General features: G+C 32.0%; 1 protein-coding gene across 1 annotated transcript; it reads left to right on the forward strand.

Annotated features, from left to right (window-relative positions):
- The first annotated feature begins 4,770 nt into the window (after positions 1–4,770).
- LOC122271895 (tigger transposable element-derived protein 4) lies at positions 4,771–6,902 on the forward strand. The gene has a single exon (XM_043054636.2). The coding sequence runs from the start codon at positions 5,160–5,162 to the stop codon at positions 6,687–6,689; it is 1,530 nt and encodes a 509-aa protein (XP_042910570.2). The 5' UTR covers positions 4,771–5,159; the 3' UTR covers positions 6,690–6,902.
- Positions 6,903–15,191: the final 8,289 nt, after the last annotated feature.

Here is a 15,191-nt window from a genome sequence, read left to right on the forward strand (position 1 = left end):
TTTCGTCTAATAATAAAATAAATAAAAAAGCAATAAATAATTTTTATAATTAATTTTTGCATAAAATTATATTTCGCTAAAAGAGTTTCATGAGCGTGTGCAAAATTTTTTTTAAATTGTGAATTAGTTTTAAAGATCTACCTAAAAACACAAAAGGCTAAATTAACATTAAACCAAGTACCAAAATCAACCGCTCCTTGACTAAGCTATTAGAACCACAATTTCCAGAGTGCGGCAACCTCCCATGTGTTAAAGGTCAAAAATTCAAATATGTTAAGAAAAAATAAATGTTTATTCAAAGAAAGTACGTTTTTATGCCCAATTTCGTAACTTAATTTAATTAGTAGTTAGCAATGATCAATTGGAATATTTGAAGTCTTCCTCAAAAACTATTAAATTTGACTCTTAGTTCGTCAAACTCCGATCATTAGAACAAAAGTTTTTCGGGGTGATATCTTTTTCTTTTTTTTTTTTTTTTTTTTGCACGCTGCACATTTGGAGCAAAAATAAAAAATTTCTAATGAAAAAAAGTCTTTGGCCCTTTTAACAAACTTCAGATCTTACACACGGGTCATGTTAAAATACGCTTTTGAAATTTCTGATATCCATACAAAATTTAACACGTTCACGCCGTTGTGACCCACCGGTGGGTCACGCTAGATTGTCTCATCTTGGCAGCGCACCGGAGTAAAAGCTGGTAACAATAAATTTCATTTTTTACTTTATTTCCGGGAATAATAAAAATCCATAACTACCAATTGTTTTTAACGGATGCAATTTTTATATTGAATTGCTTCATCGCAGTGGAAAATTTCATTACAGTGAATTGTTATTGTTGAGAATAGATTAACTCCTCCCGAATATTATCTAATATTGAAATAGCTCTTCTACCAGTATGTTCTCTTTTCCCGTACCAGTATTTTCACTTTTCTCGGCGTGAACGTGTTAAACAGCAAAACTACTTAGTTTGTCCATTCGTGATTACCACTAACATAAATGATTCAGTTACGATGCAAAATATTGAAATCTTCACTCCTTGATTTTTATAATCGTATTTCCCAGCTGTTTAATTGCTAGTAAATACATGTACAATGTAAAGAGACAAACTTTTAGACAGATTATGAAACTTCAGTTAGCAAAATTATTATTATTTTTTGTTGCACTTAAAAGTTGGTAAATAATTTAATTCATAATTTTTTTTAGACAGTTAATTACTAAAGATTGTTCGTTCGTTGTAGTGCAACTGGGCGTCTGAGGCCTTGCGGCCCTTTTCCCATTCATCCTGAAATTAGACTAAGAAACATACATGATAAAAATAAAGTTTGGGGAGCAAAATGGAGTTCTTGAGATTAATTACATGAGTGTCAATTACTTGCTCCACTTTGAAAAAAATTTATTTTATAGTGGTAACGACTTTTAGGTCATTTTTAATATAGTATTTATCATTTTAAGAAGTTTTTCCACCACGTCATATCGAAAAAAATTTCTTAATGGTAGCAACATTATAGCGTTTTGACATATTAAATCTTCTATTTAATATTTCCAGTCTTCCCCGACAAAACAATAATTGAAAAATAGGTAGACATGATCCATTTGTTAGCTTATTCAACACCTCCTGCATCAGAAAGCATCCACACGGTTTTTTATAAGTATTCTGCTCAGATTGTTCAAAAAGTGAACCGGTTGTTCGCTTTAACCCAAATTGTGGCTTAAAAGTCTTTCTTTCTTTATTTATAGAAAATTGGGCACCTGGGCCGTGCAGAAGGCCCATATCCCATACATCATGAAATAGAATAAAAAGTTAAAATAAAAGACAGTTTGAGTTTTTTAAAGGTGTCTATAGAGAAATTTGTCATATATATTTGAGAATGGAATCTGTAGTGGTAGACAAGTAAATAAGACAAATTAATCATATTCATAAATTAAACAAATTTTTAGACATATATTTGCAACCAATTTCTTATTTCTACTAGATTTTCTATTAAAGGGCTCTTTCGTGAACTGGTTTACTATCATAGTTGTCTGATCGGACTACCTCCAAAAAACCGTGTGGAGTCTTAATTTCGCTCTTAAATGTTTAAAATTAGTTTAATTTTTTGAAATTATTTCCGACTTTAATTGTTGTTTTATAACCACTTTGTAAAATTGTTTGCAGATGGCCTCTCTGCAATATTTTTGTACCTCAAAAAGTAGCAGGAAAATTTTGTTTCAAAATTGCTATCACATTGTTCACTACTGCCTAGTAAACTTGTCATTTCCATTAATTTTATTTTATTTAGTCTCAATAAAACTGGAACTACAATTATTAAACGAGGCACCTACAATGAAGTGTTTATTCCCTGAATAAAAGTAGTTATTCATAACGTTTTAATTTACTTTTATATTCAATTACAAATAATAGCAGGTAACATGACATAATTTCTCTTTTTAAAATTGCTAGTCAAAACAGTGTTAACACTAGGTTATGTACCTATCTCTACGAACACCCATCACGAATACACATAACAGCACTTACAGAGATGCCAACTTGCTCCGGACAGCAAATATATATTTTAAAGTGTTAGCTTATCAATTGTGATTCCTGGTTAAATAAATTCAATTTAGTAGATGTTTATCCACCACTATTTCTAAATAATTCGTAGGCTTATACAATTCACCACTTGCATACCTGCCAACTCTTCCCACCAATAATTATGAAGTACAAAATATTATCAAGAAACTAAAATCAAAGAAGGCACCAGGTGATGACAATATTAAGAATAAAATAGTTAAACTTTTACCAAATACTTACATCTCCACCTTAACAGATATTTACAATGCCTGTCTGCACTTAAATTATTTTCCCATAAACTGGAAGAATGCTTCCATTATTCTGATTCCCAAAGCAAACAAAAACCTAACCTTACCCGAGAGCTTTAGACCAATCAGCCTACTGTGTATTTTTGGTACAATTCTAGAACGTATACTGTATAACAGAATAAAGCCTTTTCTAGGCTGTCTGCCTAATGAGCAGTACGGTTTCAGAAAAAACTTAGATACCACCAAGCAACTCCTTCGAATCATTGACTTCATTGGTAAGGGCCTGCACAACAAACAGACAACTGCATTTCTCATGCTTGACATCAGCAAAGCATTCGATCGAGTTTGGCATGCTGGTATCGTGTACAAACTAATTAATTTAAACTTTCCCTATGGCATTGTAAAAAAAATACATAACTACTTATCAAACCGTACTTTTAATATTAAACTAAATAGTGTTGTTTCATCCAGGAGAAAAATAAATGCGGGTGTTCCCCAAGGGAGCATTCTAGGACCGATACTGTTCATTATTTATACCCACGATTTCCCCATATTTCACGACGACCACAACAGTATCACGGCGTTTTACGCTGACGATACTGGAATCTTGCAGAAATCTCTCAAACCAGATAATGCACTTCAAAAACTACAGAACAAGTTATATGATGTGGAAGACTGGTGCCTAAATTGGAAGTTCAAACTAAATGCTAGTAAATCGCAACTTTTAATAATACAAAAGAATAGAAAGTCCTACTCTAATAAATACCAACTAGTTCTCTTTAACAACACTATACCCATAGTTGATAAAGCTATATATTTAGGCTTAACCATTAATAAAAAACTGACCTGGGTCTGACCATGTAAATAACATTAAAAATAAAGTATATGCAGCAACCAACAAACTTCAAACACTTTTTCATAACCGACACCTTAGTTTAAAACTGAAAAAACTCCTGTATACCTCGATGATACATCCTATTATGACGTACGCCTCAGCTGCCTGGTGTAACGCCTCCGAAAAAGACCTCAAAAAACTTATCGTACTCCAAAACAACATCTTGAGAAAACTCACGGGAGCCAGATGGTTTATCCGCAACAATGCCATTCATAGAAATCTTAACATTGACCGCTTTGACCATCATTTCAACAAATTAAACAGAAACTTCTTTATTAAAGCCGCCACCTGCAATACCGCAAATTTTAATGATATTTTCGACTGCATAAATCTCAAAGAGGATGCAAAAATTCGACCCATTGCACACTTCTACACTTCTGATATCATACTAACATTTAACAACACAAACACTCACTAACGGCCGGGTCTCTACTTAACAGAGCCACATTTGCTTGCACATATACACACATCCTCACAATCCTTTAACTCGCCCCCTTTTGTATGTATTTCCAAACTGTAAATATTCATTAGTGTTTATTTTCCCATTGTACTTTAATTTTACCTTTTTCATGTACATTTTTATTACTTATAATATTGTCATTGCCTAATAATGGCAAAGTGCCATTTTTCTTTTCTCAAGAACTCCATTTGCTCCCCAAACTTTAATTTTGTCATGTATGTCTCTAAGTTTAACTTCAAGATGAATGGGAAAAGGGCCGTAAGGCCTCAGACGCCCAGTTCCACTACAACGAACGAACGAACGAACGAACCTGCCAACTCTTTTGGATTTTCCGGAAGATTTTATTTTCATATTTAAAGTGGTAGTAAATATATACTATTTTTTCTTTTATGAACTTAATTTTTAAATGATTTTGATCACCGCTATTCTTTCAAAAATTAAGCACATATATTATTATGCGTTACTATCATGGTTGTCAACTTAAGTTTTTTCAAATGCAACGTATTTGGATGCGAAAAATTGAAGTTTTAATTTCATTTTAATACCACTGGGAAAAATGATAATGGAAGGAATTAAAAGTTGGCAGGTATTGATTTTATATACTTAAAATCAGTCAAACCCCGTTAACGCGAAATCGCTTATCACGAAATTTCGCTTAACGCGAAATAATTGTTAGGTCCCGTCGATCGAGTCTGAAGAATAGTGTTAATTAATTCTTTTAACGCGAAACCCAAATCGCAAAATACCGCTTAAGACGAAAAGAATTTTTTTCACTCCAAGTCAAAATTTCTTCTTTTACAAGAGTTTGGAATTAGTGTTTTGAAATTTCTACTCCTACCCTCGAATCGAGGTCCCATCCTTCCATAATTATCTCTTTTGATTGGTTGCTGCTATTCTGTTTCGGAATGTTCTTTGCACGTGCGTGGAAGGGGGTGGAAAGTAGTGCATAAGCACACATGATCGTGGTAGAGTCCGACTGTCAGTTGCCCTTGAAATTTCGTAAAAATGAGTCGAAAACAGCAATCCTTGTCCTTAGAGACTAAACAAAAAATTTTGAATGAAGTTTGTGATGGAATATTAAAGAAAACAGAGATCGCGACGAAATATGGAATTCCCAACAGCACGCTATCTACGATTATAAAAAATCGTGAAAAAATTGAAGTCGCATATGCTATCAATCAATTTGAGCCAGCTAGAAAGCGAATGAGAACAGGGGGAAATGAGGAGATCGAAGTAGCGCTTTTGCGATGGGTGCGTGAAGCAAGGAGTCAGAATCTGCCTTTAACGGGTCATGTATTTCAAGAAAAAGCAAAAGTTTTTGCGGATGCTCTCGGCGTGACAAATTTCGCATCTTCAAACGGTTGGTTAACACGATTCAAAAAGCGTCATGGAATTGTGTGTCATAAAATCTGTGGCGAAGAAGCAACTGTAGATAAGGAGACTGTGGAATCATTTTTGTCTGAAAAGTGGCCTGCTCTTAGGAAAAATTACGCGCCACGTGACATTTTCAATGCTGATGAAACGGGACTCTTTTTCAAAGCATTGCCCTCCCGTACATTGAGCATTAAAGGAGAAAAATGCTCCGGCGGAAAATGCTCTAAAGAGAGAATTACTGTTTTGGTCGCTTGTAATATGGATGGGACCGAAAAATTGCCCTTGTTTGTCGTAGGTAAATCAGCGAACCCACGTTGTTTTAAGAACTTAAAAACTTTACCCGTTGTATATGCTTCAAATAAGAAAGCCTGGATGAATAAAATGCTTTTTAAGAAATGGTTAACAGACTTGGACAGGAAACTATTTCGGGAAAAAAGAAATATTTGTTTGATGCTTGACAATTGTAGTGCTCATAATGATATTCACGGACTAAAAGCGATTAAATGTGTTTTTTTACCTCCTAACACCACAGCAAAACTTCAGCCGTGCGATCAAGGTATCATTCATAGTTTGAAGGTGCAATACAGAAAAGAAATGGTACGCAAGATGATCCATTGCTTTGATAATAAAATTACATTTTCTGTAAATCTATTAGACGCAATGAGATACTTAAAATGTGCTTGGAACAATGTTTCTTCTGAAACAATTATAAACAGTTTCAAGTGCGGTGGGTTCACAGATGGAAAAGAAATGAATCTTCAAGAAATAAGTGAAGCAGAACCAGAAACGTTGACTAATTTGATCGAAGAAGCGGAAAAACGCGGGATTCTATCAGCCCCTTTGTTCAAAGACTACACCACTATAGACGAAGATTTGCTAACATCGGATATAACCACCGATCAAGACATAATCGCTGAACTATCGGCGAAAAATGATGATGTCGACATGGATACAACTGATGAAGAGTCCGATATTGAACAAGAAAATCCAGTTACTTTAAATGAGGCGACATGTGCAATGAAAGTAATTAATCGTTTCCTCATGCAACAAGAAAATGCTATGGATGCATTAGATAACTTAGAACATATAAATGACTTTATTAATAAGTGTTATCTTAAGAAATTAAAACAGAAGTCAATAACTGACTTTTTTCAACCTTGATTCCGTAACGGATAAATAAATTCGTAATTTGGCGTTCAATTCACTTCATTATTTCTTCTCCAAATTTCAAGTTATTTTTAAATGTTCATTGTTTTTAGTATTTTTAATTTTATGTTAAATTCACTTAAATTTGCAATATGTCTTCATTAGTAACTTTTAAGAACTGTAATATATAAGTAATTGTTTAGTAGTTCAATAATTGTTGACTAGATGCCGCCATTACCTAAACGGTTAACACGAAATTCGGTTAACACGAAAAATTTCGGTGGTCCCGACGATTTCGTGTTAACGGGGTTTGACTGTAGTAGTTATTTACCGTTTTTTTTTAATTATTATGGTGTGTCTGGAGCAGTTGGCGTATCTGCACTTAGAAAGCGATTACATTATACACTACAAGAAAAGAAATGAAATTATGAGATATATATTTATGAAATATTCTAGTATTTTATTTTTCAATACTCTTACTAAGCAACTGAAACCTTCAAAATCTGACATCCTGCGTTTGTTTATCGCTTGTTTCATTTGTGAAAACGATATCGGATAACGGATCGAAGTAGTGTCGGTACATTCCTATTTATTATTGATGTGATGTTTACTCAAAATTTTGTCTAAATTACGATCGCATCAAATTGACGCATATCGGTAGTGATAGGTGTACCACAAAGAGAATTTCAACATTTCAACGCTTTTGAAGAAAATAGACTTCAATGTATATTTACCTCGATCAATGGATTAAAGTCATTACGAGAGATAAAATAAAAATGTAAAATGGTTTTGTAATTTTCCCCAGAAAATATGAAATGAGTCAAAATGACGCGTCCCGTAAACCTAGTGTTAAGGTACTTAATATTAAATTAGTTTATTTTTTCTGTCAGCGAAAAAGTGATCAAGTCTCATTAAAATGACCATAGCAAGTTGCTTTATCTTGCGTAATCTCTAACATCAAATTACGGAAATTTACGATGCGTAAAAAAATAAACAAACCACCCTGAATAATTTTTGATCTGCTGATCTTCACGTTCTAGGCATCAATCTTAATGGCTCTCGGGGGTGACCACAAAAATGTCAATTAATTGGTGCAAACAATATTTTTAAGTTGCAAAATCAGACACGAAAAAGCACTTCCTCTTAATAAACATAATTTTTTTTTCTCGACCGATTAGAATATCTGACCACCAAAATCTAAGGTATACCCGGGAAATATGGTACTTATAGTTAGGTCAGGTAAGCGGTCCAAAGTTTAAGCCCCATAACGTTAATTTTACTTTTTGTTTTTTTCACCATATCTCGAGAACTTTTTAAGCGAATTAAAAATTCATTTATCCAAAGATAATTCCTTGCAAAAATTTACTTTCGGTAAATATTTATTATTTTATTTAAAAATAGTGAAAAGTTATTCAGGATGATCAGTTCACGGTACATTATTAAGAACACAAAGGTCCTCTTTGCGTCGAAATAAATTTTGAAGAAAGTTAAATTGAGGTACCAATTTCCATTCTAACGAAAAAAATTCCAAATATTTTGAACGTTTTCGCAAATAAAATGGTCATTAGTGGTCAGCAAGTAGTGATTCGCTAGACGGATATTTTCTTTTTTTTTTTTTTTTTTTTTCTTTTACCATTCGAGGGCGACTTGTTGAGTGAGTGAGAATTAAAAATAAAGTTTGGTGATCATCTAACCTAATTATTTCGCTACCATTTTTAATATTTTGGAGAAGGTTAAAAAATTAGGATTGGTATATTTTGGCTGATAGGATTAGGATTGGTATATAGATTGGCATATTTTGAGATGAGAATTCCTTGGGAATCTTCGAACGTCGGATCCTAAGATCAATTTTTGGGGGCAAACAAGTTGATGGTACTTGGTACAGACGTTCAAACTCAGAACTCTATCGGGCCCTTAGAGAGCCTGATGTTGTCAAGTATGTAAAAATTCAAAGAATTAAATGGGCTGGTCACATCATTCGAATGAACAGAGAGCGTTCGACAAACATAATCTTTTCGGCTCAGCCCATCGGATCAAGGCCCAGAGGTCGACCAAAGCTGAGATAGGCCGCCTGCGTGGAAAGAGACTTTTCAGTCTTAAAAGTCTCAAACTGGAAGACAACTGCCAGGCAGAGGCAGGCCTGAAGGAAGCTGATTGAGAAGGCCAGGGCCCACCCGGGGCTGTCGTGCCATTGAGGAAGGAAGGAAGGATATTTTGGCTGATAGCTGAAAAGCAGACAACAAAAAGCTAAAATCATCATCTTTAAAAAATTGAAGATTAATCTCAATTGTAAAAAAAATCTCACAACTTTAAGAAGAACAAGGATAGAGTGAAGATTTCAACTAATATTATTGAGAGGAGAAAATTCCCATTTTGCCAAATGAAATTCTTAATTTGACCGAACCAAAAAAAAGTGTGAATTTCATTTACTTCAATAAAATAAATAAATAATACTATAACGATATGTTATTTTTTTTTTTTTTTTTGCCCCAACATATATTACTGACTTAACAATTTTACACTTTATTATATTAATAAAAGAGCCGCGAAGGCTCAGTCGTTAAGACACTTAACAGTTATTGTAAAGAACTGGGATTCTTATATCAGATTTGATATTAATTTATTCCCTGATATTATTATATTTATTCGATATTTAAATATATGCTGAGGATTATTTAGGAGAATCATCAGTGTTCGGAGTACCGGTTAAATGCTCACTGGGATGGTTAAATGCATGCATATATACATACCTTAAAAAAACATTGATGCAGGGCATACCGGGCACTGAACCTTTAAAAAAAAATAGTGCGTGGAGTCCCTCCGCGCGGAAGAAGTTAAACTTCGCAACCTGCGACGTTAATTGTAGAGGAATCAGCAGTCGTAGAAGGATCACTAGTTCTTTCTATTCAACGACTCTTTTTCTTGCTTCGCTCGCTTCCGTGTTCTGTAATCACGGCAATATTGTGCATTTTTCCCTCGTGGACCTCTTGAACCAGTGGAAGTGCTTGTGGTTGCCTCATCGTCTCGCCCTGGAAAATGTATTTGTATTAATAATGTATGTGAATGCGTCATAATGTAGTTTCAGAAGAGAAACAATTAATTGATATTCACAAGAGACGTACCTTGACATAACCTTAAATCCGTCGCATTGTTCGTGGGATTGTTTTCACTCATTTTTTACAATTGTTATCCACTAAATTTGAAAATAAAAAATACTACCCTATTAAATTATATGTGTATCAAAACAAACTGAAAAAATATTTATAGAAGAACAATACTTTCATGACTTTTATTATTTTTATGCTAGTGAGAACAAAAACAATATGGAAATGAATGAGGGAAAACTGAATCCTACCACGTGATTTCCCGGCCAATAAAAATGTAGCGTTAAACGTTTAACGCAACCTTGTTGGAAGTCGCATAAGTATAACTTCAAAAACATTAGTGTAGGTTATACTGGGCAAATGTATACCGGGCAGTGGCACTTAACTGGACCTAGTATATATTTCGGACATATACTAAAGCGACTATGTGATTGTTGTCAACTTTCACCGGTGAAAGTCGACATTCGACATCTTGATTTCGATCATTCACGGTAACGTATATTTACCATTGCAAAAGTTTGTTTGCACTTTGCTTTAAACTATTTCTCCTATTCTACGTCTTAGATTATAATCTTGAATGCTTTTAATTTTCTTGTTAAAATGGTTAAGTTTTAATTTCACATTTCTCCTTTTTTTTTTTATCTTCGAAGGTTGATCTATTTAAAATGCAGGATATAATACACACAAACTATCTCGCCAAAACATAAAAGAACGTTCTACTTCTATTAAAAGTCAATAAAATAAATATCTGCCGACTGCTTTGTGTGTTTAACTTTACGTTGCATTATAAAGCTGCCACAAATGAGTTAAAAGTGTTATAAACATAGACAAATCATAATAAAAAATAAAAAAATATTTTTTATTAGGATTTGCAAGATACAGAAATTAGATGTAAAAATATTAATATCGAGATTACGCGCACTTTTGTGCTATTAACAAGTGGTTGCATTTAAGTAAACTTTTTCTAGTCTTAAAAAGAAAAGAAGAAATTCTTTCATTTATATCAGCATAGGAGTTTGTGCGACTAAATGTGAAAAAATGCAGTCAACATTAAGCATGGTTGTAGACGTCTCAAGGCTTCAACTTTTCTTTACGTCTTAAAATGGACTCAAACATTTTGAGAATAGCACGACTGTTTTATTTTTAAATGTAAAAATATTGTAAAAAAAAAATTTGATTCAAGTTTATTTAACTTAATGCAGAGCTTGCGCAGATTTTTTGTGATTAATTTTAAGTGTAATACTTGTTTAAAATTTGATTTCTCAGATACTTTGCGATAGATTTCACTCACATTTTGTATTTTGCCATGTAAATTTATTTACTTTAATTAGAAGTAAAAACTTGGATTAATATTCAAAAAGTTTTAGGCTACTATTAAATAAAAAAATAAAAAATAGTAAATATATACAAAAAAAAAATTTTTTTTTTTGTATTTTTTTTGTTATCTTTGGATAAACAAATGTTATAGAGTGCAAAATTTTTTCAATTCGCTTAAAAAGTTGTTAAAATATGGTGAAATACACAAAAAGCAAAATTAATTTAAGGGGTCCAAACTTGAATCGCTCTCCTGACTGGGCTATAAATCGATCAGGATAAATCGATCAGGATTTATAGCTCATGACTGGGCTATAAATCCTGACTGGGCTCCTAGGACTGGGCTATAAATCGATATATCGCGACATATCGATTTAACGCCTGTATCGGCAAGCCGATACAGCGACTTTCGTTCCAGGCGATGCATCAGAAATCTGATTTAAGCCGTCGAGTAAAGAAGATGAACGATATAGCGATACAAGAGACGCAAGGATCTCTTACGTTCCAATGCCAACTCGCGCTGGGGAAGACGATGTACGTATCGTTATGTTGAAACGGCCTTGATTGATGAGCAGTAGAATCAGTTTTGAGAACATATATCGTGATCTCGCATGTTCGTTTCCGCACCTCTTAGTTTTTTTTTCTCCTCTGTCGCGACTTGATATCGTTTCTTGTAGATTATTTTCAGTGGGACTGACTTTGTCATCGCCGTTTTGAATGTAATCTATTATTGAAAAAAATATATAAAGAAGTGCTTCTTAATTAATTAGGTAAATATTTTTTTTGAAACAAAACTTCTTATTTATTTTTAAATGTGAAAATTAATTTTGATATTATATATTTAAGTATTATGTTACATTATTGAATTTATTACAAACGGAAATCTAATTTAAGGTGCCCATAAGGAATTAAATTAAAAAGTAATTAAATTTGTTAGGCTATTTTTTACTTTATTTTAATTTATTGAAAACTTTTTGGATAAAATAATAATTTAATAGGTTTTTATTTCTGATTTTAAATTTATAAATCTTTAGTTGTTTTCATTTTTATAAATAAAATTATAACAAAGCTTATTTTTCCTCTTTTGGATTTGAACATAAGTCAATCAACTTTGTTTATTCAAAAAAATTAGTAATGTTTGCGATTGCGACTTCTTTTTTTAAAATCATTTAGCACTTCGTTTTATTAAAGAATATAATCGTGTTTTTTAATTTTCTTTCAATATTGTCAGTTGAACATATTATCGAATATCATAATTCTTTTGTTTTTATTTTTAAGAAATTAAACCTTACTTTGTTTTTTCGTTCAGAATTCGGTAATTATTCAATTTAACTTCATTATTTATGTGAAATAATAATGATAAAAAATAGTGTTGTTTTAAAAGTGTTTTTTTTTTCTTGTTTAATTTATTTAGCACTTTGTTTCAAGCATACAAATAATTTTTAACGAACTTATTTTTTACATTTTCTTTCTATATTGTTAGGTAAATATATTGATAAATTTCAATTTTATTTATTTTTTTATTATTTATTTTTAAACTAAGAAATCTTTCGATATTTGCGCGATAATTTTTAGAAAATATAACATTAATATCTTTCTTAAGCAAAATAACATATACATCAAATTCATAAATTGATTTAAATCAATCTGAGTATGAAGTTTTGATAGAAATCCGACTTTCTGCGCCTTACAAGTAAATGAATTTCAAAAATACTATATCGCGATACATCGCTATATCGAGATGCAAAACTGACGATGCATCACGATACAAAATTTCTTATATCGCCCAGTCCTAGACCTGACAAAATTTTTGGGGTTAGAAATCTGAATCCGTAGAAAAAATTGCATGTTTAATTCAGATAAAATGCTTTTTTCTGTCTGATTTCGTAACTTAAAATATCGAAAACATCTCCCCTCAGCCACCGCGGCTCGTGCGTATTTAATTGCAAATATTTACCAGAAAACATTTGCAGCAGTGCTACTTTTTTTTATTTATTATGACACAAATAACCACTGAATTTTTAAAAAAAAATTTACTATGTGCAAAATAGAATATGGATCATCCTGAATAATTTTTGTTCTAATGATTGGAACTTCACGTTCTAGGACTTAACTTAAAGGTTTGAAGGATCCTCAAATAGGCTAACTAATTAGTGAAAGGCGATATCTTAAGTAACAAAGTCAGACACAATAACATGCGTTTTCTGGATAAACATCTAGATCTGGATAAAAATGGATAAATTCAAAATTGGAACGAAATTGATGGAAGAAAGCCTGCTGAATCGAATTTTGAAAAAGTTGTAGTTATAGAATTCGATTTCTCAGCAAATATTCGACTGATTTTGCTAAAATTATTTATTGCCATTTTGAATGGCATTCTTCAAAATGATTTAAAAAATTAATATATCTTACAATTCTTAATTTTTTCCAATCCTTAATTTTTTTCAATTCTAATAAAATAATAAAGAATAATAAATAATTACTATATGTTATATTTTGCATGGAACAATATCTTTGGATAAACAAAGTTCGTAATTGTGTGAAAAAATTTTTCAATTCGCTTGAAAAGATTTTGAGATATGATGAACTATATAAAAAGCGAAATTAACGTTAAGGGACTTTAGACCAAACTATAGGGACCTTATTTCCCTAATTGTCGTCAGTTAAACGAATTCGTCGAAAAAAAAGCATGTTTATTCAGAGAGAGAACGATTTTGTATTTGTTTTGTAGCTTAAAATATCGTCTGCACTAATCAATGAGCATATTTGAGGTCACCTCCTCGAATTAAAACGTCAATTCTGATCGTTAGATCAAAAGTTCTTTTGCATGGTAAGTTTATTCTTTTGCACACTGTTCACTTGAATCTGTTTTGAAAAAGTTTTGTTCGTCGCTTGAATTAATGGCTTTTTGTGAAGAATATGCAATTCGCATAACAGTTGTGTGCTTGCAATAGTTATTTGTGGGTGCAGCGTCAAGTTTAACTCATCAGTGTCCTCTATGTTAATTCTGATAATGACCCAAGCCGTCACTATGAAAAAAAAGCTACAGTTTTATCAAAGTGAAAGGCATTTGAGATCTCATTTTTTAATACTTATAAAGTTACTCTTACGCAGCACAGTCTAGGTTCATAAAGTGTTATATTTGAAAAAAATGTATACGTATTTGTATATAAATATGGGTCATTATTTAAATATAAATTACTCAATATACATTTTATATAAATATACGTTACTACTTGAATATAAGTATAAATTATTCAATGGCATTGTATATAAATCTACATAGTTGAAAAAATATTGAGAGTTATTCATCGAATTTAATAATTTTTACCTGAGTACTAAATTCTCGCCAAACTGGCGTCTTTTAAGTAAGCTTGATAACTTTTTAAGTTTTCAAACTATTTGTCTGTTCTAAAGTTCAGAAAATTCCTTACGTCAAGATGGTATGTATAGTTTAAAAATTATAACTTTGCCTCAAATGCAAGGCACTTAAACTGTCACTCTTTTTCCTTGCTAAATAAAACTTCGAAAAACTAAATAAAAAATGATTTATCTATTTTACCACGTTTATATAAACTTGCCTTCGTGTATGTCTGTCCGGGTGGAATTTTGTAATCGATTTTACACTAACTTCCCGACTAGCTATAAACTTCAAATTTGGCACATAGTTCAGAATTGGATGACAATGCATGAAAATGAAGAGAAAAAAGACATACAAAGTAAAATAAAGTTAAAGTTTTAAAAAAAATATTTTCGAGATTGTCTTTTGTTGTTGATTCCATTATTTCAAATTAGTATTACATGTCAGGTGAAAAGATTTTTATTGTCAGAGTATTTTTATTGACTGAAAAATCACGTGGTAGGATCCAGTTTTCCCCCATTCATTTCCAGTTTGTTCTGGTTGTCATCAGCATAAAACTAATGAAAGTCGTAAAGGTATTGTTTTTCAATTCGCGATCGCAACGAACTATAGGGGGCGTTGTTGTATGAGACGCTTACCTGCGATTCCTATATGAACCGTCATTCAGTTACTCTGGAGACGTCGTTAATGTAGCGTGTAGCATTGCAACGTTCCTTCTTTAATGTGGCTTATTAAATT

This window comes from Parasteatoda tepidariorum, chromosome 4, assembly GCF_982258835.1.
Source record: "Parasteatoda tepidariorum strain Cologne lab strain chromosome 4, Ptep-v5.0, whole genome shotgun sequence".
Taxonomy (NCBI): Eukaryota; Metazoa; Arthropoda; class Arachnida; order Araneae; family Theridiidae; genus Parasteatoda; species Parasteatoda tepidariorum.

Excerpts from the sequence above, each read along its gene's own strand:
- LOC122271895 (XM_043054636.2), top strand. The coding sequence starts at position 5,160 with ATGAGTCGAAAACAGCAATCCTTGTCCTTAGAGACTAAACAAAAAATT.